At 38.9% G+C, this 25,243-nt stretch overlaps 1 protein-coding gene across 8 annotated transcripts; it reads left to right on the forward strand.

The window, feature by feature from the left end:
- Positions 1-977: 977 nt before the first annotated feature.
- N4BP2L2 (NEDD4 binding protein 2 like 2) lies at positions 978-24,736 on the forward strand (the record flags this gene model as incomplete). Of its 8 annotated transcripts, XM_084235069.1 has the most annotated exons (6): positions 978-992; positions 2,554-3,788; positions 15,780-15,904; positions 20,821-20,909; positions 21,286-21,362; positions 24,565-24,736. In XM_084235069.1, 6 exons carry the CDS (start codon positions 978-980, stop codon positions 24,734-24,736), a joined length of 1,713 nt encoding a protein of 570 aa, XP_084091195.1. The 8 variants fall into 8 exon arrangements, with proteins under 8 accessions (XP_084091195.1, XP_084091196.1, XP_084091200.1 ...); XM_084235070.1 differs by lacking the exon at positions 978-992 and having other exon boundaries at positions 20,821-20,906; XM_084235074.1 differs by lacking the exon at positions 978-992 and having other exon boundaries at positions 2,554-2,648.
- Positions 24,737-25,243: the final 507 nt, after the last annotated feature.

Genomic DNA, 25,243 nt, shown 5'->3' on the forward strand with positions numbered 1-25,243 from the left:
CAAAACACTATCGCAACAGATTTACTTAAATATGAAGAAACTGGCCGTTTCCCGCGTTAAGGACAGGAAAGAAAGAAGAGCGAGGGTTGGGGAGAGCAGGTCCACAGAATGGGGGAAGTGGCTAGAGAAGAGAAAGGACCTTGAGCTGAAGATTGCTAGTTGTTCCGTTAGTGGTTACTATTACAAACACACAGTGCTTACTTCCTCCAGGGGCTGTTCTAAGCCCTTTTCACACATACACACACATATATAGATATATACTTCTTTTAAATAGGGAAGATCAGTAATTGGTCTCATCTTCCAAAACACAGACATGACACTACATGCTTCTCTCATATTTTATCTGTTATCAAAACTCAGCTGCAGTGATCGCCTCTAATAGAAAAACATGTGCATAACAATTTTAGGTTGTTTTTTTTTTTTTGTAGAAATATCGGAACCTCTACTAGTAATATAAAATGTTGAGTTCCTTTTGAAAAGCCTAATTATCTCCTAGAAAACCTGAAGAGTATACACCGAGAACAGTTTATGTTTCTTTCCAGCGTGCCAGGGCACTCACATTTTCTTTCCATTAGGGGTGAAACCCAGGGTAGGTCTCTGCCTTTTTCAGCCAAAATTGGTAATTTGCACTAACTTCCCCGCCCCAGTTCTAGAAACTAGTTCCGGTCTACGTTGCTGTCGAGTTAGTGCGTACAACACGCAAAGGATTCTGGGAGATCAAGTCTCCGTACTACGAAGTTCCCAGGCCCAGTATGAACGCCGGACTTCAATTCCCACAATGCCTTGGCAAGGACCCCTAACTCTAGCCAGAGCAACCGTGAGATGGCCGCCATCTTGCGTACGGACTTGAGGCTTGTTGCTTGGTCTTAAGGACCCGATTTGTCGAGGTCCGGTGTCTCTGCCTCGAGGGACGTTTCTTTCAGTTTCTCGGAGGTTCGCGTCTTTCTAACGTAGGATTCATTTGGAGGCAAAGGTCAATGCAGAGCTGTAGAGTAAGGTGAGTAAACAACATATTTTAAGGGAGGATCGGGTTGGTGATGATGTCTTTCGCTTTCTTCCTAATCGATTTGCGTGCTTGTGGGTGGGCGGCCGCGCGCTTTAGGTTAGCTTTAAACGTTGGTACCCGGAGTGAACCTTTCAGCCTCGGAGACCTCCAGAATCCTAGGAAGAACTGAAAATGCCTTCGCTGGGACAAAGAAACTGGGTGACGCACTTTTCCACGGTCTCCTCTGTTGGGAGGGCGAGAGGCGATGGGGCTCACATTGTGTGTAGGCCACACTTTGTCAGCGCACTCTGGCCAGCTCTGCCTGGGACTTTTCTGACATTTCCAGTAAGGAAATGAGGGCGGGGAGCTCGCTGAGCATGGCAGCCGTTTCCGGGAGGACGGCGATCTTTTACGATTGTATATTCCTTTAGACTCTGCTGTCTGCCTGTATTCTCTGTAGTTGATCTCTTTGCCCTTTCCTTTTTCCGTGTTCTCGAGGGGAGCACCATAGAACGAGCAGAATGAAGTATTGAATAAAACAGGCTTTTGAGTTGTACAAGGCAAGCAGAATTTTTCTCGATATAGACCGGTTCTCAGAAAAAGATGAGCGCTTTGATTTTGGAATTGGCCAGATTTCTTTTCTAACCATAATATACCACGTTTGTGGTGTTCCCAGTGCAACTGAAGTTATCTCTTTTCTTTTAAATCAACGCACTTTACCCATTTGGACACCACTTTTGCACTACTTACAGCAATAGGGCCCATAAAATCTAGGATTTTAGTTAGCTTGATTGTTAAGGAGATGGAATTGTCAGAGGTTTGGGAACTGTATCCATTTACTCGTAAAGACATAGTGATTTTAAACAGGAGGACGTTTATGATGCCATTTGTCACAGTCAGTTTTGATGTGTCAATTTTGTGCGCAGATTTGCTTTCCTTAGTACACAGTCGAGTATATGTATCTCATCTGTGTGTGTGTATGTGTGTATATATGTGTGTGTGTACAGGGGTATAGCCTGGAGGTGAGAAGATTCACCAGAGACAGAGTAGGGAACAGAACAGGCAGATTGAGTGAAATACACTGCTGAGGGGAGCAGCGGGCAAGTTAGGAGAGGTCTGCTGCACCATGTGCGTAGCTCCCTGGCCAGAGATTGAACTCCTGCAGCAGCGGCTGCAAATACCTTCATAGGTTGAGTCTTAACCCCTTGCACCACCAGGGAGGCCCAAAATATATATTATTGATTTAACTTTCCAAACTTAAATACTTTTAAGTTCTCTAAACTAAGAATTACATCATTTAGAGTAAAGATGAGATACTTACCTTTAATTAAATCCCACCCATAAATCATTGTGTTAAACCAATACTTAATTCCTAAGAGGTTATGAAACTAGAATTTTATAAATTTTATATTTTGGGGAAATGTTACTGTTAAATGCTGTGTCCAGGGTAGAATTAATGATGAACAAGATGAGCCTTAAAATTTAAATGTCTTTTTCTAGTTTCTGTTTAAGTTTTATTTAGGTTTGTTAGACATTAGTTATTAATTATATGATTTGTTTGCTACCAGATGCCTTATGGTGAAATTAAAGCTAAATCCTTGGGACGTGGGGAAGAAATAACAAGTGAACCATGTTATAAAAAATTTAAGTCAACTGACAAGGCTTATGTTTTTCCCCATCATGGTAATGCTAATTTTCACAAAATCCAAGAGAAAACTGGAAATGATTGGGTCCCTGTTACCAATATTGATGTCAGAAGACATAGTTATACTCAACAGGATAAAACCAAAACTACAAACTTGCTCAAACCTGTTCACAATGAGAAGCCTGGTAATAGGCCAGGTGTTATTGGATCCACTGATTCACAAGTTTTAAAGCGTACAAATCCTACACTGGTATCCAAGGATGATGAGATATACAGCACAAGTAAAGCATTTATAGGACCCATTTACAAACCCCCTGAGAAGAAAAATTGTAATGAAAAGAGGAATCAAGCAGACACTGTCAATGGTGTTGATGGCAAAGGAAGACAAGAAAAGAAACAGAAATTTAACTTAAAGAAATCAGAGATTGACGATGAATTATTTCAGTTTTACAAAGAAATTGAAGAGCTGGAAAATGAAAAAGATGATACAGAAGGTGTTTGTAAGGAATCTGAACCCTCTAAGGATGAATTTATTCCATATTATCAGGACTATAATAACGACCTCTCAAAGTCTGAAGAAGAGAAGAAAAGAGACCTTAGTAATGCTCTTCAGTCACACTGTGATTATCAACAGTATGTAGGGAATGAACCAGACAAATATCTTTGTAATGAACAAGTAAAACCTACATTTGGTGACATTTCGTTTACTTCTTTCAGGCCTGAATGGCCACCAGTGCATTCTTTTTCAGAACCCCAAGGCCCTCCTGATCCCAGTTTTGACTATCATTTCAGTGTTCAAAGAGTCAGTACTCCACCAAATCCACCATCAAATACTTTTCATCCTCACAATGGCTCTCTTATACAAAATGGATATTATGTAAATAGCTGTAATGTTAACTGGAATTGTTTGACTTTTGATCAAAACAAAGAATATACTGACTGTAGTGAGAGTAGAAATGGCTATAGTGTTCAAAGTGGCTGTGTTGGTAATGGTTTCTATGAAACCGGTGAAGGATGCTGGAAAGACCCTTCTATGGACAAGCATAATAGACCAGACAGGTTTATGAACCAACCATTTCAAGAGGAAAAAAATAAATTGCAGAAGTTACTTATTTTATTAAGAGGCTTGCCTGGTTCTGGGAAAACGACATTATCTCGGTAAGTAAAGGATACCAAGTGAATACTTGGTAATTCATTACTTGAAAATTATAAATGGTAGTTGATAGTTGTAATCAATGGCAGATGCTTTCATGTTTCCAGTAGAAAATCTAACTTGTTATACTTGAGGATAGCCTCTAACAGTGTAAATATTTTAAAGTTTTCTGATAGAAGAAGAGAGTTGGCATATATATTTATATTAAGATTCTGCTGATGACCTTAAAAATAGACCATGTATACTTAATGCCAGTGATGAAAGCAAATGCTGCTTTGAGGACTTGCTGGTCTTCCTTTTTAATTCAGCTATTCAGGAAGAGAGTTGTAGTTAGTATTAGAAGTTTGGGCTTTAACTCAGTTATTTCACTTTAGGGTCTTGGACAGGTTTTGCTCTGTGTTAATAGAATGAGTAATACTTACTGTTGTGGAATTATTGTGAGAAAGAAATGGTATAACCCAAGCAAAGGAATTTTTTTAGTGTGCTTTAAGCACTGCTGTGGTGTTCATATAGTTGGTTGTAAGAGGTGCCCTTTTTTGGATTCTTTTAATGTAAGGAGTTTGAAGTGAGCTCTAAGAGCTAAAACTAGTGATGTTTTAAAAATGTTTCAAATTTCTGGCTTTGTTTACCTTTTTGTTGTTGTGGTTGATGGTATCATATTCCGTGGCTGAAATGCTCAAGGGTGGGATTGCCAGGTCATATGTAATTTCTATTTTTAAGTTTTTTAAAAAGATTTATTTATTTATGCATACAAGAGCTGGGGTTTAGGCCAGAGGTGCAGGTGAGCAAGAGAACTCACCAGAGACAGAGTGGGGAGCAGAACAGGCAGATCTACTGAAATACACTGCTGAGGGGAGCAGCCAGCGAGATCGGAGAGGTCTGCTGCGCCATGTGGGTTATCTCTCTGGCCGGGGATCGAACTCCAACTGCAGTGGCTGCTATAGCTTCGTAGTGCTGAGACTTAAAACCTTTCCCAACCAGGGAGGCCCCTGTTTACATTTTTAAAAGACTATTGATACACTTGAATACATATGCACTGTTGTAAAAAAATAAGGAGAGGAAAAACAACACAAATTCTTTGCAGTTTATATACATTCAAGGTGTATATCAGATACTGTGAAAACGAAAATGTATTTGATACCTTTGGAAGAAGATGAAAAAGATCAAGGAACCACTTTCTAAAGATGATTTATATTTATATATATTTATATATAAAGATGATTTATATAACAATCTAAACAGGTTTTTTCAGAAGCAAGTAATTAGAGTCAAATTGAATTTATGATATAATATTTCAAGCTAAGTTGTAAGTTGTGATTTTTGTAAATGAATTTAAATTTAGGTCTTGTTTGATTTCTCTTTAGTAAAGATTTTGTAGAGAAGATGAAAACTCAACTCTTTAAAAAAGATGAAAACGAACATGAACTTGTTGCACAGTTGTGGGCAATCTTCTAGATTTAGGATATAATGTGCGAAAAGAAATGATAGTTGAAATCTGGAAGTTGAATGAAGAGGTTACTTAAGAGAGGGTATAGAATAAACGTAAGAAAAAAGATATTTAAGACAACATATTGGAGAATGATGTAATTGAAGGTGAATAAAATAGTGGTAAATTGATAGAATTTCTAGAAGACATAAATGTAGTAGGAGGTGATAAGGATGATCATATGTAGTATGTATCTTTACTTGAGGAATTATATAGAGGTTACGTAACTATATAGAAGTTACGTAATTATAACCGTCGTTTGAATCATGATCCACAGTTTATACAGTACTTTAACATATAAAAGTCTTGTGAGGTGGGTTCTATCTTTACATTTTAAGGAAGGAGCAAAGGCTAAAAGGGAATAAGTTCAGGTACAGGGACTTGGGAGAGTTGCAAAAACTGGCTAGGGGCCTCCTGGGTAGTGCAGCGGATTGAGCCCAGCACTGCGAAGCTGTCCCACAGCCTCTGCAGCGCAGGTTTGATTCCCTCTGGCCAGGGAGATTCCCACATGGTGTGGCAGACCTCTCCTGTCTCGCCTGCTGCTCCCCTCAGCAGTGTATTTCACTCCATCTGCCTGTTCTGCTCCCCGCTCTGTCTGGTGAATCCTCTCACCCTCCCATGCCTCTGACCTGTACCCCAGTTCTTGTATAAAAATAAACAAATCTTAAAATAAAAAAAAAAACAAACAAAAAACCCTGCAGCCTTTATCTTGACTTGTACTTTTACTTTGTTCCTTTCCTTCCAGACTTGGCTGGCCCCTTCTGCCCCTTTCTTATGGATCCCTACCAGAAGGTTCCTTAGACTTGTGGCAGGCTTTCAGGCCTCAGTGGCCCTGCTTTGAGTCAACCCTGTTTGGCTGGGCATATACCCAACAGAAGATAAGCAACTTTGGATGTTTCATTGGAAACTATTTTAACTACATTCTTCCTCTTCTACTGCACACTAATTCTAGTAAAGTTCTTTTCTACTGAGCTCTTATACACTAAGTATGTTTGTCTTTATGCAGTGGATTGGCAGGACCCATTTAAAGCCTGCAGGTTTGGGGGTTAGGGGGTGCCTCTCATTGTGCCGCCTACCACTATTAATGAGCTCCTCCATTGCATAAAACAACTTCTGCCCTACCTCCAGATCTTCTATCCACCTTAACTTGCTTCCTCCTATCCTATAGAATTTACGACCATTTGAACTCATATAGTCACTCTTTGTCTCTCCCAAATAAAATGTAAGCTCCATGGGGAAAACAACAACTGGCCAGAAAAAGATCAACAGGGACTGTAAATGACAGTGTGTTTATATTTTACTCCTACACTATAATATCTATTGCATGTGTAGTCCTATACCTAGCTCTTTATTTTGAGGAACTTGGTTAAAGAAGCAGAAGTGTCAATATTTTTTGAATGTAGTAGGACTGGTTGTTTGGTATTGGCTATAGAGACGTATTCTTTGATGAGGAATGGTTTCACTTAAGAGTTGACTTTCCTAACAAGCTCTGAAGAAAGGAAGATTTGGTAGATTACAGTTTAACTGATTTGGGACACTAAATTAAAAGAATAGTGTTGGTATGTAGTAATGGGTATAGGAATTTTAAGTTCACATTTTTGGAAGGTAATGTTCAAGTTCCTTTCTTTCTTAATTTAGTCCTTACTCATTTCTCTATCTTCATATTCTCCTGCACTTGGGCTAGTGTCTTGCCTGAACTGCAGGCGATAATCCATCCCTTTTCTCAGGACTCTGCTTATTCAAAAGTTCTCTCTTAAGGCGCGCAGACCTCTCCTGCAGCGCCCACTGCTCCCCTCAGCAGTGTGTTTCATCTGACTGCCTGTTCTGTTTCCCACTCTGGCTCTGGTGAATTCTCTCACCCTCCCGCACTTCTGACTGTACTCAGTGCTTGCATAAATAAATAAATAAATAAATAAATAAATAAATAAATAAATAAATAAATCTTTTTTAGGAAAGTTCTCTCTTAAATGGTTACTTTTGAGATTTTGACTTATCTCAGTCCTCAGTAATCCTTCTAAACTCATGTAGTTTTTAACTTTACTATTTGCATTTTGTACAAGCTACACATACAACTTTGTCTTTTTATTTATTGATTGCTGACCTAAATTGGTTTGGTTAAGTGGCTCTAAGTTAGTTGTTTACCCACAACTTCACTAACCAGATTTTAATGAAATCATTTTTAGAATAAATTTTAACACAAATGCAGACTTAAAATAGTATGAATTACATATTAAGCCAACACAAAACAGTTCATATAACCTTTGTAGTTGTATAAATGCCAGCTCTTTGTCCTTTTAGGTATACTGACAGCATTTTGATGAAAAGCTCATTCGAGGCAGAATTCAATATTCTAGACTTTTGTTATTGTAGTTGGCATCAGTTGAATAGAATACTCTGACTCAGCGATTGGCTATAGAACCATTTAAGGTATCAAGCCTTGGATGTAAATTCTAGGATGTGGGCTATAGATTTTGCTAGATTCTTATACCTTGTTTGTGTAAAGGGGAGGGGCAAATCTAAAATATTTTACCAAAAAAAAAAAAATTTTACCTAATGCACATTTTTTTGTACTCTACTGATTTCACCAAACCATTGATTTCATTATTATCAAAATATTTGTAGCTGTTGAGAAATAAAAAAAAAGAACATAGTTGAATTACTTGTCCAAGAGGAGAGACAATGGTATTCTGTTGTCTTTGATGATGGAGGAAGAGTCCACAAGGCTTGCAAGATATACAGATGGCAGATATACTGATAACACCTTCATTTTAGCCCAGCAAAACTGGTTTTGGTCTTTTGACCTTCAGAACTGAAAGGTAAAAATCTGTGTTGTTTTAAACCACCAAATTTGTACTAATTTCTTAACTTAACAGCAGCCACTGGAAACTACTGCACACTTAACTGTGCTTTCAAAGAGAGATGGGAAGAGGTTTTTTTTCCTTCCTTTTGGAGGAGATCTCAGTTATTTTATTATTTTTTAAAGATTTATTTTATTTATTTATGCATACAAGAGCTGGGGTATAGGCCAGAGGTGTGGGGAGGAGGAAAGAGAATTCACCAGAGACTTAGTGGGGAGCAGAACAGGCAGATCCACTGAAATACACTGCTGAGGGGAGCAGCAGTTGAGACTGGAGAGGTCTGCTGGGCCATGTGGGTTATCTCCCTGGCTGGGAGTCCAGCTCTTGCTGCAGTGGCTGCTGATAGCTTCATAGTGCTGAGACTTAACTCTTGCACTACCAGGGAGGCCCAGAGACCTCAGTTTAAACTGCAGAGGAGAGATTTGTCTCTTTTGTAGGTTTCTGTTAATTCAGGATGTGTTTAAAGAGTAGAGTGGTCTTGGGCTGGGGGTATGCCAGGCCACTCAGTAAATACAGAGGTAAAGGATTCATGAAGTTTTACTCAGTTTTTTTTTTTTTGGGGGGGGGGGGATTCTTTATTTTAACACATACGGATGTATTCAGGAAAATAATGTACAGTTCTTAGAAATTGAAAAAGTAAACTATGAAAATTCTCTCTCATAGTTAGCCATTTTGGGGAATAGGGTTCCCAAAACAAGGTCTAAGGAACAAGATTCACTTGTTTTTCACTTATGTGAAAATATTATAAGCAGAGAATGAATTATTAATCTCTGGCTGTGTAACAGATTACCCTGTAATTTAGATGTTAAAGCATCAAACCTAAATTAACTCAATTTGTGAGGGACAGAGATCTGGGTACCTCTGATTTAGGGTCTCTAAAATGCTGTGATCCACATGTTGTCTAGGACTATATTCTTTTTTTTTTTTAAAGTTTTTTTTTAATTTTTTTTTTTATAGAGGCATTTTTTTTTTTATTTGTTTGATGGTTTGTTTATACATGCACTGGGTACAGTCAGAAGCACGGAAGGGTGAGAGAATTCACCAGAGCCAGAGCAGGGAACAGAGCAGGCAGAAGGACAGAAGTACACTGCTGAGGGGAGCAGCGGGCGCGGCAGGAGAGGTCTGCGGGCCATGTGGGACCCGCCTGCGGTGGCTGGGGAGCAGCCGGGGATCGAACCGGCGCCGCAGAGGCTGTGGGCAGCTTCGCAACCCAGCGCTCAACCACTGCGCCACCGGGGAGGCCCTAGGACTATATTCTTGTCTAAAGATTTGACGTGGGAATTACTGGAAATACTTCATGAGGTTGTTGACAAGAATCAGTTCCATAGGCATTATTGAATGAAGGGTGAGTACTCAGTTCCTTGCTGGTTGTGGACTGGTGATCTTCAGTTTTTTGTTAGTTGGGCCTTTCATCATTAGAATGAGAGAAAACTTGCCAGCCCAGAAGAGCCCAAACAAAAGCTGCTCTTTTTTGGTGGGGGAGGATGGATAATCTCAGCTTACATTATACTAGTCACTGAATCCAACCCAAACTCAAGGGGAAGGGATTATACAAAGAGTGTGAATACCAGGAGACAGATCATTTTAAGTCATTGGTTCTGGAGACTCCTTATTTTGGCTCTTCCACATTATATATTACCTCTGTAACTGGTGACCTGATTTCTGAAATTATTTTTTTCCTGGATTTGTTTAATATCAGATTGGTAAGCTTATTAAAATTAAATGAAGTCATAAATGCATTTAAGTGTTTGGCACATGTAGATTCTCAGTAGCTATTTTGAAAAATACAAACCAAATGGCCAGTGGACTCTTTTTTTTTTTTTTTTTGCTGCTAATGCAAATAGCTTGTTTTTTTAATTTTATATATTTTTTACATCATTTTTCATTTTTACATAGTGTATGCATTTTCATCTTGGTTATAATCCCCATACAATTCCCACCCCCCCTTGTTTTGAACCTACTCCCTTCTCCCCCTGCCCCCATAGTGTGTATCTGGTTTATAGTTGCTTATTGATTGTGATTTTTACTTTATTATAATTAGTCTTTTTTCTGGTCCCGTATTTAGGTTTTCTAAATTCCTGCAATGAGTGAGATCATCCGGTATTTTTCTTTTTCTTTCTGGCTTATTTCACTGAGCATGATTCCTTCCTGCTCCATCCATGTTGCTGCAAATGACATGAGTTTATCTTTTTTGATTGCCGAGTAATATTCCATTGTGTATATGTACCACATCTTCTTGATTCAGTCATCTATTTTGGGGCATTTGGGTTGCTTCTATAGCTTATCTATTATAAATAGTGCTGCTATAAACACAGGGGTGTAGGTGCCCTTTTGAATTAATGTTTCTGTGTCCTTTGGGTAAATGCCTAGTAGTGGAATTGCTGGATCATATGGAAGCTCCATCTTTAGCAGGTTGAGGAATCTCCACACAGCTCTCCATAGTGCCTGGACCAGTTTGCACTCCCACCAGCAGTGCAGGAGAATTCCTTTTTCTTCCAGTGTACTCATATTTACTTTATTTTTTGGAGACTTGGTTATTTATGGTTCTAAATTTTTACTTTCTGGGAATCCATTTTAGTACATGACTGACTTGTAAGAGTTCTGAGAGAAAAGAATTTTGAAAATGCCAGTGTTCTTAAATAATTTATTTTTGGTTCAGATGCTTGGATGATCTGATATAGCCAGATTGGTAAATATATTTTTTAAATATATGTTCTCCAAATAAAACTATTTGAGATAAATGAGGGATTTTTAAAAAAAGATATATGAGTAATCTCTGCTGTCTGGAAGGGAAAAATCTCTTCAAGCAAATTATTTCCTATAATTATGATTTATTTATTTAAAATGTTCTTCATAGAGGTTTGTGTCTGATGTTGACTTGGTTTAATGATGTAATTGATTTACTGTCTCTTTCTGCCTCCTCTTTTTTTCTTTAAAATTTGGGAGAGGTAAGAAACATTTCTTGGCTACAAAAGCTGTTGTACCTTTGTGGTATGGTATTAACATTTCAAATCAACTACTAAGTAGGTAGTAGAACAGCAACAAAAAACCTTAGGGTATTTAGGAAAGATGGTGTCTGGTTTTCTGCTAATGTTGAATATGTTTAGGTATCATATGGTTGATTATGATCAAAAAAAATTTTTTTAAAGATTTAGTTATTCAGACAAGCACTGGGTACAGTCAGAAGCATGGGAGGGTGAGAGAATTCACTAGAGCTGGGAGCAGAATAGGTAGACTGACGTAATACACTGCTGAGGGGAGCAGCGAGTGCTGCAGGAGAGGTCTGCGCGCCTTGTGGGACCCTCGCCGGCGGCCAGGGATTGAACCGGTGCTGCACAGGCTGCGGGCAGCTTCGCAGCCCAGCACTCAACCGCTGTGCCACCGGGGAGGCCCTGTGATCAAAATCTTTAGGTGATTGAGCTTGGTTTGCACTGCTAGTATTGTGACATTTTTATATTCTAGGCTGTCTATAAAAGTAAATAAAATATCAAAAATTAGATGGGAATATTTTGGGAAATTTATTGTTTTTTTTTTATTTTTTTAAAGATTTATTTATTTATGCATACAAGAGCTGGGGTACAGGCCAGAGATGTGGGGCATGAGAGGATTCACCAGAGACAGAGCAGGGAGCAGAACAGATAGATTGACTGAAATACACTGCTGAGGGGAGCAGCGGGCGAGTCAAGAGAGGTCTGCTTCGCCATGTGGGTTGCTCCCTGGGTGGCCAGGGATCGAACTCATGCTGCAGAGGCTGCGGATTGCTTCATAGTGCTGTGCTTTACCCGTTGCGCCACCAGGGAGGCCTGTTTTTTGGTTTTGTTTTTTTTTTAAGATTTATTTATTTATGCATACAAGAACTGGGGTACAGGCCAGAGATGCAGGGAGGGTGTGACAGGATTCACCAGAGACAGAACAGAACAGGCAGAGTGACTGAATAGGGACCAGAACAGGCAGAGTGACTGAAATAAACTGTTGAGAGGAGCCCTGGGCAAGGCATGAGAGGTCTGCTGCGCCACGTGATAACTTAACTCCCTGGCCAGGGAACTAACTCGTGAGGCAGTGGCTGGCAAGAGCTTGATAATCTTGATAGCATTGAGACTTTAACCCTTCTGCCACCAGGAAGGCCCGAAATATGTATTTAAAAAGCTGGAAATACATTTAAATTTTTTTATTTTGAAGTAACCTCATTTTTTTTAAAGATTTATTTATTTATACAAGCACTGGGTACAGTCAGAAGCCGGGGAGGGTGAGAGAATTCACCAGGGTCAGAGTGGAGAGCAGAGCAGGCAGACTGACTGAAGTTCACTGCTGAGGGGAGCAGCAGGTGGCAGGAGAGTTCTGCGCGCCATGTGGGACCCTCACCCGGTGGCCAGGGAGCGAACTGGCATTGCAGAGGCTGCGGGCAGCTTCCAACCCAGCGCTCAACTGCTGAGCCACCAGGGAGGCCCTACCTCATTTTTTTTTTATAAAGTAAATGCAATTTTGGGTCTCCCTGGTGGCCTAGGGGTTTAAGTCTTAGCACTGTCACTGCTACTGTGCACTGAGTTTGATCCCTGTCTATAAGAGCTAACCCATATATGGCACAGCACACCTCTCCTTTACGCAGGAGAGCTCTTCCCCTTAGCTGTGTATTCTTTTTTTACAATATTCTTTTTTTTTTTTTAAAGATTTATTGATTTTTATACAAGAGCTAGAGTACAGGCCAGAGGTGCGGGAGGGTGAGAGGATTCAACAGAGACAGAGCAGAGAGCAGAACAGGCAGACAACAGACATATACTGCTGAGGGGAGCAGCGAGTGCAACAGGAGAGGTCTGCTGCGCCTTGTGGGATTCTCGCGCCATGTGGGATTCTCGCTGGGCCGTCCAGGATCGAACCCATTCTGCAGAGGCTGTGCACAGCTTCACAGCGCTGCGCTCAACCCGCTGAGCCACCAGGGAGGCCCCCCAACCCCCTACCTCTGGCCTACACCCCAGTCCTTACATGCAAAAAACGAACAAACAAAAACAATGAATGCAATTTGATTGTAAGCTGAGGGCAGGAGATTTGGTAGTAGTGCCCTCATATTACTTTTTATTTATTTAATTTTAAAGATTTATTTATTTATGCATGCAAGAGCTGGGGTACAGGCCAGAGATGCAGGGGATGACAGGATTCACCAGAGACAGAATGGGGAAACACAACAGGCAGAGTGACTGAAATACGCTGCTGAGGGGAGCAGGGGGAGAGCCAGTAGAGGCCTCCTGTGCCATGTGGGTTGCTCCCTGGCAGGCTGGGGATGGCTTCATAGTGCAGTGCTTCACACCTTGCGCCACCAGGGAGGCCCTCATATTACTTTTTTAGTAGGAAGTATTCTTTAATCATCCGAGGACATTATTCTTATGCTCTCAATTTCTTCTACCACCTTCTATTTCTCTCCCACTCTCAAAAAGTTACAGAATGATAACCAGTTTCATAATGGTTTTGGGAGAGAAGAGAAACAACAAAATACTTTTGTTATTATTGGATCCAAAAAATTCTCTTACTGGTTAACCCCTTTACTCAGCAGTCCCCCAATTTCTTTCATGAGTCACTGCTTTTGTAAATTTTCTGGCTTGTTAATCTCACTGTGCTTAGAAGTTTAAGGTGATATCATATGGTGAGATAATCAAAGTTTTATTATCATTGTCCTGATAATAAGAATATGTTCTTTATTTAGTTTTTAATAATTTTATTTAGTAACAATCTCTTAAAGCATTTAAGGTTTAGGGCCTCCCAGGTGGCGCAGGCGGTTGAGTGCTGCACAGTGGGGCTGTTCGCGGCCTCTGCAGCACGGGTTAGATCCCAGCCAGCCAGGGAGATTCCCACATGGGGCAGCTGACCTCTCCTGTCTTGCCCGCTGCTTCCCTTAGCTGTGTATTTCAGCACATCAGCCTCTACTCCTCCTCACTCTGTCTCTGGTGAATCCTCTCACCCCCACCCCATGCCTCTGGCCTGTACCCCTGTTCTCGTATGCATAAATAAATAAATATTTTAAAAAGTAGTTTGTTTTAATAGAGATATTTGACATATAATAGATTCAGGTGTATAATGATTTGATATTGTGAAATGATCACCACATTAAGTCTAGTTAATATCCATTACCAGCATCATTATTTTTTTATGATAAAAGCTTTTAAAATTTATTCTTTTAGCACTTACAGATGTACAATACTGGTATTATTAATTGTAGTCACTGTGCTATGCATTACATCTCCATGATTTATATATTTTACAACTCTAAGTTTGTACCTTTTAACCACCTTTACCCCTTTTCACACCCCCCCCCCCCCAAATCACCACTCTGTTCTTTCTATCAGTTTGGGATTTTTTTTTTTAAGATTTATTTATTTATTTGTTTGTTTGTTTGTTTGTTTGTTTATACAAGCACTGGGTACAGTCAGAAGGGCAGGAGGGTGAGAGAATTCACCAGAGCCAGAGCGGGGAGCAGAGCAGGCAGAAGGACCGAAGTACACTGCTGAGGGGAGCAGCGGGCGGCAGGAGAGGTCTGCGTGCCATGTGGGACCCTCCTCCGGTGGCCAGGGAGCAGCCGGGGATCGAACCGGCGCTGCAGAGGCTGCGGGCAGCTTCGCAAGCCAGCGCTCAACCGCTGCGCCACCGGGGAAGCCCAGTTTGGGATTTTTTTTTAAAGATTTATTTATTCATACATACAAGAACTGGGGTACATGTCAGACGCATGGGAGGGTGAGAGAATTCACCAGAGACAGAGCGGGGAACAGAACAGGCAGATTGAGTGAAATACACTGCTGAGGGGAGCAGCAGGCAAGACAGGAGAGGTCTGCCATGCCATGTGGGATTCTCGCTGGCCGGCCGGGATCAAACCTGCGCTGCAGGGGCTGTGGACAGTTTCACAGCGCTGCACTCAACTGCCTGCGCCACCAGGGGAGGCCCCAGTTTGTGATTTTTGTTGGTATTTAATATTTTTATTTTTCACATGTACATGAGATCATATGGTATTTACCTCTCTGTGTCTGGTTTATTTCACTTAGCATAATACCTTTAAAGTTTATCCATGTTGTAAATGGCAAGATTTCCCTTTTTTATGGCTGAATAACATTCCTGTGTGTGTCTCTGTACATGTGCATACACATATACACACACATTTTCTTTATCCATTTATCAAAAAAAGTTTTTTGATACGGCTATAATTATGTGGATTTAAGTGTGAAGTGATAGTTGAAGTCTAAGCTTTTTTTTTAATGATTTATTTTTATTTATGCATATAAGAACTGGGGTGTAGGCCAGAGGTGTGGGGGGGGCTGTGAGAGGATTCACCAGAGACTGAGTGGGGAGCAGAACAGGCAGATATATCTACTGAAATACACTGCTGAGGGGAGCAGTGGGCGAAGACAGAAGAGGTCTGCTGGGCCATGTCGGTCAGCTAACTCTTTGCAGTGGCTGGTGATAGATTAATAGTGCTGAGACTTAACCCCTGCGCCACCAGGGAAGTTCCGAAATCTGAAAGCTTTTTAAGATAGTTCAGTTCCTGTGCTGTATTTTTGCTGTATACTTACAGGTAAGTAAAAGAAATTTATTTAATAGCCATTCCTCTGTAGCTTATTTCTGATGGTTATAGGTTTTATAAATAGCACCTTTATGATTTCTTTTATTAACAGAATTCTGCTTGGTCAGAGTCGTGATGGCATTGTGTTCAGCACTGATGACTATTTTCTCCATCAAGATGGGTACAGGTATAATGTTAATCAACTTGGTGATGCTCATGACTGGAACCAGAACAGAGGTTTGTTTTGTGTTTATCCTGGCATAGACTGTTTGACTAAGAGTCAGAGGGTATGGGTTTTATTTTCAAGTTAGACTTGGAGCAATTTAGACAGTTGAACAGCTGCTTTTGCAAGTGAGTTAAACAGTTTTAAAACTCAAGTTTTTCCTGTTAGAAGCAGTGATAATTATACTTGCCTTGCATAATCATGGTTTTTATGAAAATCATAATTTGGGTATTTAGTAAACTGTAAATAGTTTACCAATATAAGCTGGTAAAAGAGAGTTGCAGGGCATTTTGATAGGCTTTATTTTATATCTCGAATAAATTCAGAGACCTCTCATGCTACAATTAGGTATTCTCAAAAAAGCTTTTTTTTTTTTTTAAAGATTTATCTTATTTATTCATATAAGCACTGGGTACAGTCAGAAGTGCAGGAGGGTGAGAGAATTCACCAGAGCCAGGGCGGAGAGCAGAACAGGCAGACTGACGAAATACACTGCAGAGGGGAGAGCAGCGGGCGGCAGGAAAGGTCTACGCGCCATGTGGGACCCTCGCCTGGCAGCCGGGGATCGAACCAGCGCTGCAGAGGCTTCGGGCAGCTTCGCAGTCCAGCACTCAACTGCTGCACCACCAGGGAGGCCCCCCAAAAAACTATTTTTTAAGGAGTACTGCTGTGTTTCCTAAGGTTTAATATAATGCCAGTGAATAATTAAATTTTTCTCATTAATATTATTCTACCAAAAAATCTACTTGATTATATATATTTTTTAAAGATTTATTTTTTATTTATACAATAGCTGGGGTATAGGCCAGAGGCGAGGGAGGGTGAGAGGATTCACCCGGGACCTAGTGGGGAGCAGAACAGGCAGATTGACCAACGTACACTGCTGAGGGGGGCAGCGTGCAAGACAGGAGAGGTCTGCTGTGACATGTGGGTTGCTCCCTGGCCAGCCAGGAATTGAACCCACGCTGCAGAGGCTGTGGACAGCTTCACAGCTCTGTGCTCAACCCGCTGTGCCACCGGGGAGGCCCTTAAATTATATTTTGTAGAGGCACATGATAGTTTCTTTTCACCTTGGAATAGTGCTTCTTAACTATGGTGCACATTTGAACTACTTAGGATCCTTGTAAAAATATATGTATGCTTGTGTCTTAGCGCAGAGATTGTGTTTTGTTTGTTCTGGAGTGGGCTGTAAGCATTGACATTTTTTAAAAGTCATCTGGGTATTCTGATGTGCAGTCAGGATTGCATATTATTGATCTAGAACTATGTAAGCAAATGCATATAAGTTAATTTACTTTTAAAAAGATGAAGAATGCAGTGATGATTAAATTGTTTTTGTTATGAACATTCTTAAGTCTTGAGTAGAGAAATTACAATCAATCCCATATACCTACCCATCAGTCAGAATTATTATCAGTATTTTGCTGTATTGACTTTTTCTATCCTTTTTGTTCCCTACCCCCTTAATTTGCTGAGGTATTTTAAAGAGGATTCTAGTCATTTTTTTTTGTGTGTGCATTTCCTTTTACTTAACTGCAATGCCATTTTTTTTTAAAGATTTATTTATTTATGCATACAAGAGCTGGGGTACAGGGCAGAGACGGGGGGGGGGGGGGGGGAGGATTCACCAGAGACAGAGTGGGGAACAGAACAGGCAGACTGACTGAAACACACTGCTCCAGGGAGCAGCGGGCAAAACAGGAGAGGTCTGCTTCACCATGTGGGTTACTCCCTGGCTGGCCGGGGATCAAACTCGTGCTGCAGAGGCTGTGGTTTGCTTCATAGTGCAGTGCTTAACCCCTTGCGCCACCAGGGAGGCCCTGCAATGCCAATTTTTAAGAACACAATTCCATGAAATCTTGAACTATCCAATCTGTAGAAGGACTTTCCCCTATTGTCATAAATAATCTCCTTACAGTTTTTTTTTTTTTTTTTTTTTTTGCTTGAATCAGGGTCCAAACAAGGTTCTTGGGGGCACATTTAGTTTCTTGTTTCTTTATATTATATAAATCTATAGCAATTCCTCCCCCATCTCTGCCTGCCCTCATGCCACATGTTCTTAACCTGTTGCAGAAACTTGCCTTGTCCTGTCAAATTTTCCATAACTATTCTTTATTTATCAATTATTTTCTTGTGGTAACTATTTAGCTTGTTGCCTCTTTTTTTCCAGTTATTTCTTTAAATGGAAGTTAGATCTAGTCTGGAGGATTTATTAGGTTTAAATTTTTTATATTTGACAAGCAGATATCTAGTTGTCCTAAGATTGATCTGTATCTTCAAAGAGACAGCCTACTCCCTCCTTTGTAAAATTCCCTATCAACCTTAGTATCGGTAGTGGTTATATTTAGCAATGAAATGTTTTCTGGATGAGCTCAGTGTAGCAAAATAGTGATTTTTTAAGTCTGTCATTCTTCCTGTGTGTAGTAGTGACAATTCTTCTGTCATGGAGCTCTTCATTTCAACTATAACTAGCAACTAGGAAAAGCAGAATAAATGTATTCCTTTTTTATTATCAATTTTTAGAGTAAGGCATTTCAATGAGGATATTTTTGAGTAAAATGTTTCAGATCTATTTCAGTGCTTAGTTTCACAGGAAAATTTAAATGTGAAATAAGTTTGATTGTAAGGCTAATTCCTGGTAATGGTTCGTTGACTTTCAACAAATATATTAGAGAGGCATAAAGATTTCAAAAAATATTAATTCCTTTTGATTTCTAAAATTGCTTCAGAACATTATCGCCCAGATCAAGTAACGATGGTATAGCAATTCCAAAAATGTTTGAAGCGTAAAATTAAGGGGAATAGGTTGATAGTGGCATGAATAGAGCCAGTAGGCTGAGCCAGTGTGTGATTTTTGTATTGGGGAGTTCGAGTAAGACATTTTTTCTTTGTAATACTAGTCTAGAATATTTAATTAAAATGTTTATGCCATGTAAATTTTAATTGCTGAACTATTTAGTGGTATCTAGATAAACTTCTGGTTTATTATCAGTATAAAATATCAACTAATTTTTATGTTCTAGAAAATAACTGGCAATTATTAGATATTTTGAAAATTATAATCATGACTTAATTTGGGGCAAAATTTCCCTTTTCAACAAGTACTTATTAAATGCCTTTACATTCCAGGCAACATTCTGATACCTTACTTTACCCAAACGTTGTATTTGTTTTTCAAATAATCTTAGCATCTGAAGGTTAGTTTAAGAAAATGACTCATTATTTGAGTATTCAAACACTTTGACTTAGGAGCTCTATTCTCTTGGAGTAATAGAATGTGGTATTAGATGATTATTATTTGTGGAAAGAGGATTACTGCAAATCAGAGAGTCGGTTAATGAGCTCCTTTTCTAGAAAGTAACTTCTTGGAGGTATAAGCCTAACTATGAAACAGGAGAATTCTACAATAAGGTTATTTTTATGAAAGGTTTGATCACTTTATATTTGAGGATGGAATAGTGGGCGATGGTACCATCTTGGTATCCTGTTTATGACCCAAGTTCTATATTTCTTTTATATTCTAGAGATGTCATCCCAAATATGCATTTCATTGTAGTCATCACTGTTTAACCTTTACAATTCTGTTTGCCCTAGATATCTGTATAAATGTTTTCATTATGTAGAAATCAGTGGTTTGTATTTTAAACACCAAGACAACTTCCATGCCATTGCATTTTTTCCCCTCAGTCTTTTAAATTTTATCATGGGTTCTTTTTCTATTTGGTTACACTTAAGGAGTACATACTGTGCTGTTGTCATTAGTATTGGCTCACTGTGGTGGTGATTCCCATTTCACAGGGCAAGAGATGGTGAAGGGGGAGGAAGATTTAGTTTAGAAAAGTTCCTTTCATTTCCTGTCCCAATTTGAGAATCATAGTACTAAGAAACAGCCACAGTCAATTGAACTGTGGTATTTAGTTACGTGGTATATAAAGTTTTGTTAGTAATGATAAATCTACAGCATTGTAAAAAAAATTTAAAAGTCTTATTTCAAAAGCATTACATTGCAGATATACTTTTTGATAACTTAATAATTCTTTCCACCTCTTTATATTAACCAAAGTAAGATTATACATGTTGTCTTGTAAGTTGATATTTTCAGTTAACAGTCTCCATCTTTCGATGTCAGTAATGTCGGGGTACATTTATGAAAGTTAAAATCTAGTCTGCATTTTGCTCAGCAGAACACTGCTACGAGACACAAAGTAAGAAAGGGAATCTGATAAAATCGCCATGGGAACCAGACCATGGGTCTACATGACTTAGAGCTGTCAGAATTCTGGAGAATGTGGAAACAGGGCATACAGAACCCAGACATCACTTGAAGGGAAGGCTGACCGAAACCTGATATTCCAGTCAACTCCCCATCAGAAAAGCCTGTGAATATGGATATAAAAAGAGCCCCAAATCCTCAGACTTCTCCTATCTCATGTGCTGCTTCTTTTAGTAGTTTATTTCAATAAATCTGCCTTTTCTGTTCTCCACTCTGTCTGGTAAATTCTTTCACCTCTGCACCTCTGTCCTTACCCTGATATTCCTCCCCGCTACAAATAAGTGTTCACCTCTTCTCATACTTAGACCATATTCCTTTGTAACTTGATCTTGTATTTCCTGTAGATGAAAGTTAGCTCTGGACTGAAGGCTTCATTAACTTTCAGTTCGACAGAATATTTTCCCCCAAATTTCCTTTATAGCTAGTTGGACATAACCAGCATCCAGTCCAGAGAATATACATACATAACATGTGACTATATTTCTTAATTCCCTTTCAGTTTATCCGAGTTATTATTTAATTATTATTAATGGCACTAATATTGCAGTTTTGGTTTAAATATAGAGATATAGAGAATTTCTTAGTAATGAATTGTTTAAATTTTATTTATGAACTAGGTTCTAAATTTTTTTTTTTTTAATTTACTTGTTATTTCAGCAAAACAGGCCATCAATCAGGGGCGCTCTCCAGTTATAATAGACAACACTAATACACAAGCTTGGGAAATGAAACCATATGTGGAAATGGTAAATATGAAATATGAGTTTTTTTTAATATATGAAATTTAGGTTACTTTGGTATTTGTTATTAACACATTTGTCTTTTTCTTCTAAAGAGTTAATATTTGTTTTATTAGTTTTTGAAAAATTGGGAATGGTGCTTATTAAGGAACATGCTTATTACCTTGTTAGTCTTGCCTGAACTTAAGGCTAATTATTGGAATATCTAGTAAGTGGTCTGAATATTTTAATAAGGACAAATGTAGCATTTTATTTTAAAAGTAAAATTTTTCTTGTTTGAGCAAAGTTAAAAGTATTATCTAAATGAAATTATTATTTGCTGCCTTCTTTTTTACTTTAAAAAAATATTCTCTGAATTTTTTTCTTTCTTTCCTTTGTGTAGGCCATAGGAAAAGGATACAGTGTAGAGTTTCATGAACCTGAAACTTGGTGGAAATTTGATCCTGAAGAATTAGAAAAGTAAGGCACTCTAATTTTATTGAATCCTTATCTTTTTTCTTTGTTTTCTTTTTACACAGTTTCTTTACTAGCTTTTGCTTGTTATATCTTTGCTACTTGTGAATAGGGGCTACTACTTTTTACTTTGTAGTAAGAGGAACTTTGACTTAAATTCAAGGTTTTGAGTCCCTTTGCCTTGTTATGTTACTAAATTTTCCTTGGTAAGTGTTTTGGCTACTTAAGTGAATACTTACATTGTTTCAGAGTGTTATTTGAATGCTAATAGAGATCCAGAGCTTAGGTTTTTCCCCTTGGCTTTTAGCTAGACCACTTCTGCATTGCTTTTCCAACTTCATCTCTTTCCTGCTTTAGGTCATATCACCTGTGTGCCTGGTGCTTTCATCCACCTCCCCCTGCTTTTCTCTCTCTACTACTAGAGATTGATAATCCAAAGATTCTTGTAATCAATGTGTTTTAGAATTCAGGTTTTTTTGGGGGAGGGGAGGAATTGCAGAAAGGTAATATAGTACATACACCTAATTGTAAAAACCCCTTAGCAGTGTTGAGGGCATCTTGTCATAATCAAACATCTCATTTTTCCTGCAGCAAATCCTCACCAGTTATTCTAAGTAGAAAAAAATTCAACATAATCTAATGTCAATTCTAGGTAGATTGTGTAAATGAATACAGTTCAGGTTAGATTTGCTGCATATGAGTCAACAGAAAACTGAATGTTCAGAGTATTTTAGATTTCAGAATGTGTAGTTAGGGATTGTGGACTTGTATTATTTTCAGCCCTGCTCTTCATGTGTGTTTACCTTTATCCCCTTCCCCTCCTGTCATCAGTTTTCCTGACTCTTCATTTCTTTACTTTTCTTCCCCATCCCACCTCCTTTGGCAACTTTGAGATATAATTGAAATACTCACAGTGTACCCATAAAGGTGTACAATTCAGTGGCTATCAGTATACTCACAAAGTTGTGCAACTATCATCTCTTGTTTTAAACCAGTTTTTAACTTCCACATCAGTTTGCCTTCTTCCAGCTCAAATTTGTTATTTGTATAGCATAAGTTAGTAAGTTAGTTGGGTGTCCAACTAATTTAATTCTTTCCCACTTGCTTTTCATTTCTTTCTTTTTTTGTTTTTATTCTAAGATTTATTTATTTATACAAGCACTGGGTACAGTCAGAAGCGCAGGAGGGTGAGAGAATTCACCAGAGTCAGAGCAGCGGAGAGCAGAGCAGAGCAGAGCAGGCAGACTGAATGAAACATACTGCCGAGGGGAGCAGCAGGCGGCAGGAGAGGTCTGCGCCCCATGTGGGACCCTCACCAGTGGCCGGGGATTGAACCGGCACTGCAGAGGCTGTGCAGGCAGCTTCGCAACCCAGCGCTCAACCGCTGCACCACCAGGAAGGCCCGCTTTTCATTTCTTTCGGTCCCTTTCTTACCTTTTCTGATTTGCCTGCCATATATTCGTATGTGAAGAGGTAAACTGATAGACTTATTGTCTGGTATTACTTGCCTGCTTAATTGTGTATGTTGCTCCTCAGGTAGAATAAGACAGAAGGTTTTTTTTTATGATTTTATTTATTTATACATACATACATACATACAAGCACTGGGTACAGTCAGAAGCGCGGGAGGGTGAGAGAATTCACCAGAGCCAGAGCGGGGAGCAGAGCAGGCAGAAGGACCAAAGTACACTGCTGAGGGGAGCGCGGGCGGCAGGAGAGGTCTGCGCACCATGCGGGACCCTCCTCGGAGGGAGCAGCCGGGGATGGCGCCGGCGCTGCAGAGGCTGTGCGTAGCTTCGCAACCCAGCGCTCAACCGCTGCGCCACCGGAGAGGCCCAAGACAGAAGTTTTTTAAATGAAAGATTTGAGTTATACTGAATAATTGAATTGATGAAATACAGAAAAGTATCAGAGTAAAATAAACTGTAAAATGTTCTTTGAGATTCAATAATAATTTTTAAATGACTTTTTGTTGTAATTAAACTCACTTATAGAAGAGTACATAAATATAAATATACAGCTTAGCAAATTTCTTTTTTCTTCTTTTGATTTATTTTCTTACATCATTGTTCATTTTTGTACAGTTGTTGTCCCCATAGTCTCCCACCTCCATAGCCCCCATGAACATCACCATATTTCCTTGTACTTTTCCTTCCATTTTGACCACTAGAGCTTGACAAATTTCTTATAAGGCAAATACTTAACCATTACGCATGTCATGAGAGTGTTCATTGTATTCCTTTTCCCAGTAGTAATTCCCTGGCAATTATTTCCTTGGTTTTCTATAAAGCATCTTCTTTTTTTCCTAAAACATCTGTGCCATAACACTATAGTTCAATTTTGCCCTTTTTTCCAAACTTCATATAAATGTAATCATACAGTATGTGTTCATTATATGTATTTTCTTTACCTCAAATTAGGTTTGTGCGATATGCCCAGGTGTAGTATGTTTAGTAGTAATTTGGTATTGATAATGGACTTTTAAAATGTAACAGGAGGATTCCCACAACAACTAAAAAGTAAAAAAAAAAAAAAAAAAAACCCTTGATTTTTATAAGTTCTATAATGTCCAGCTGTTTCTTCTATAATTCTCAAAACAATGTCTCATAATCTTTGAATTTGAATGTTAAAAAGGGACAAGATTAATTTAGTGGTTCGGTAATTGAGTAGTAAGGTCTGTGTGAAGAAAGTATAATAGTTAACATTTTGCTGGGCCTCCCCGGTGACGCAGCGGTTGAGCGCTGGGTTGAGAGGCTGCCCGCAGCCTCTGCAGTGCCGGTTTGATCCCCAGCCACCAGGTGAGGGTCCCACATGGCACGCAGACCTCTCCTGCCACCTGCTGCTCCCCTCAGCAGTGTGTTTCGTTGGTCTGTCTGCTCTGCTCTCCGCTCTGACTCTGGTGAATTCTCTCACCCTCCCTCGCTTCTGACTGTACTCAGTGCTTGTATAGATAAATAAATAAGTTTAAAAAAAAAAAGTTAACATTTTGCTGTGATATATGGTATCCATAAACCCTTTTAAAATGTTATTAAAGACTTTGAGGGAGCCAATATAAATTTTTATGTGTAGAAAACACAGGTAAATGAGATATATATTCTAATATTTATTTGCAAAATAAAATTTAATTTAGAATCTGTACTATTACTCCAAATCAGTTTAATCTATGCAATCTAAGAAAAAGAATTAAAATCCTTTTCTTTCTTGGTAGGAGGAATAAACATGGTGTGTCTCGAAAGAAGATTGCTCAGATGTTGGATCGTTACGAATATCAAATGTCCATCTCTATTGTAATGAATTCAGTGGAACCGACACACAAAAGCACACAAAGTCTTTCTCCTTCACAGGGGAGCCAGGTGGGGAGGCTTTCTAGGCTCACATAATCAAGTCTGTATTACAATTGAGTTGATTGTTTTCAGCTAACACCTATTGCTTGCCCTTGAAAAAAACCAGTGAGCCTGTCTTGAATTTTAAATAGTTTCAAATGAAAAAGATTGTTCTTTATAAAGAATGTGCCCAGAAAGTTGTTAAAAGTGTAGAAGGGGCCCAGTCGACTATGGTAGAAAACTATGGTGCCTTGGTAGAGGGTTTAATCTGGTTAATATACATATAAAGAGGTGTGAACCCATATGTTGTATACCAACATTACCTCAATTAAAAAAAAATACAGTTTTTAAAAATCTAAAGTGTAAATAAATTTATATAAAATTTATTTTAAATGTTTTTATAATCTTTTGTTATAAACCTTTATTTATTATGAAAACACCTGAGTGGGTAGGAACTAGAATGTTTTTCTACAATTGAATTTTAAACTGATGTAATCTATTTTGTAGATAATGTTGAGCAGTTTTATATAGTTCATACCTAAATCTAACTTTTCATAAGACTTA

Source organism: Talpa europaea, assembly GCF_964194135.1.
Source record: "Talpa europaea genome assembly, chromosome: 6".
NCBI lineage: Eukaryota > Metazoa > Chordata > Mammalia > Eulipotyphla > Talpidae > Talpa > Talpa europaea.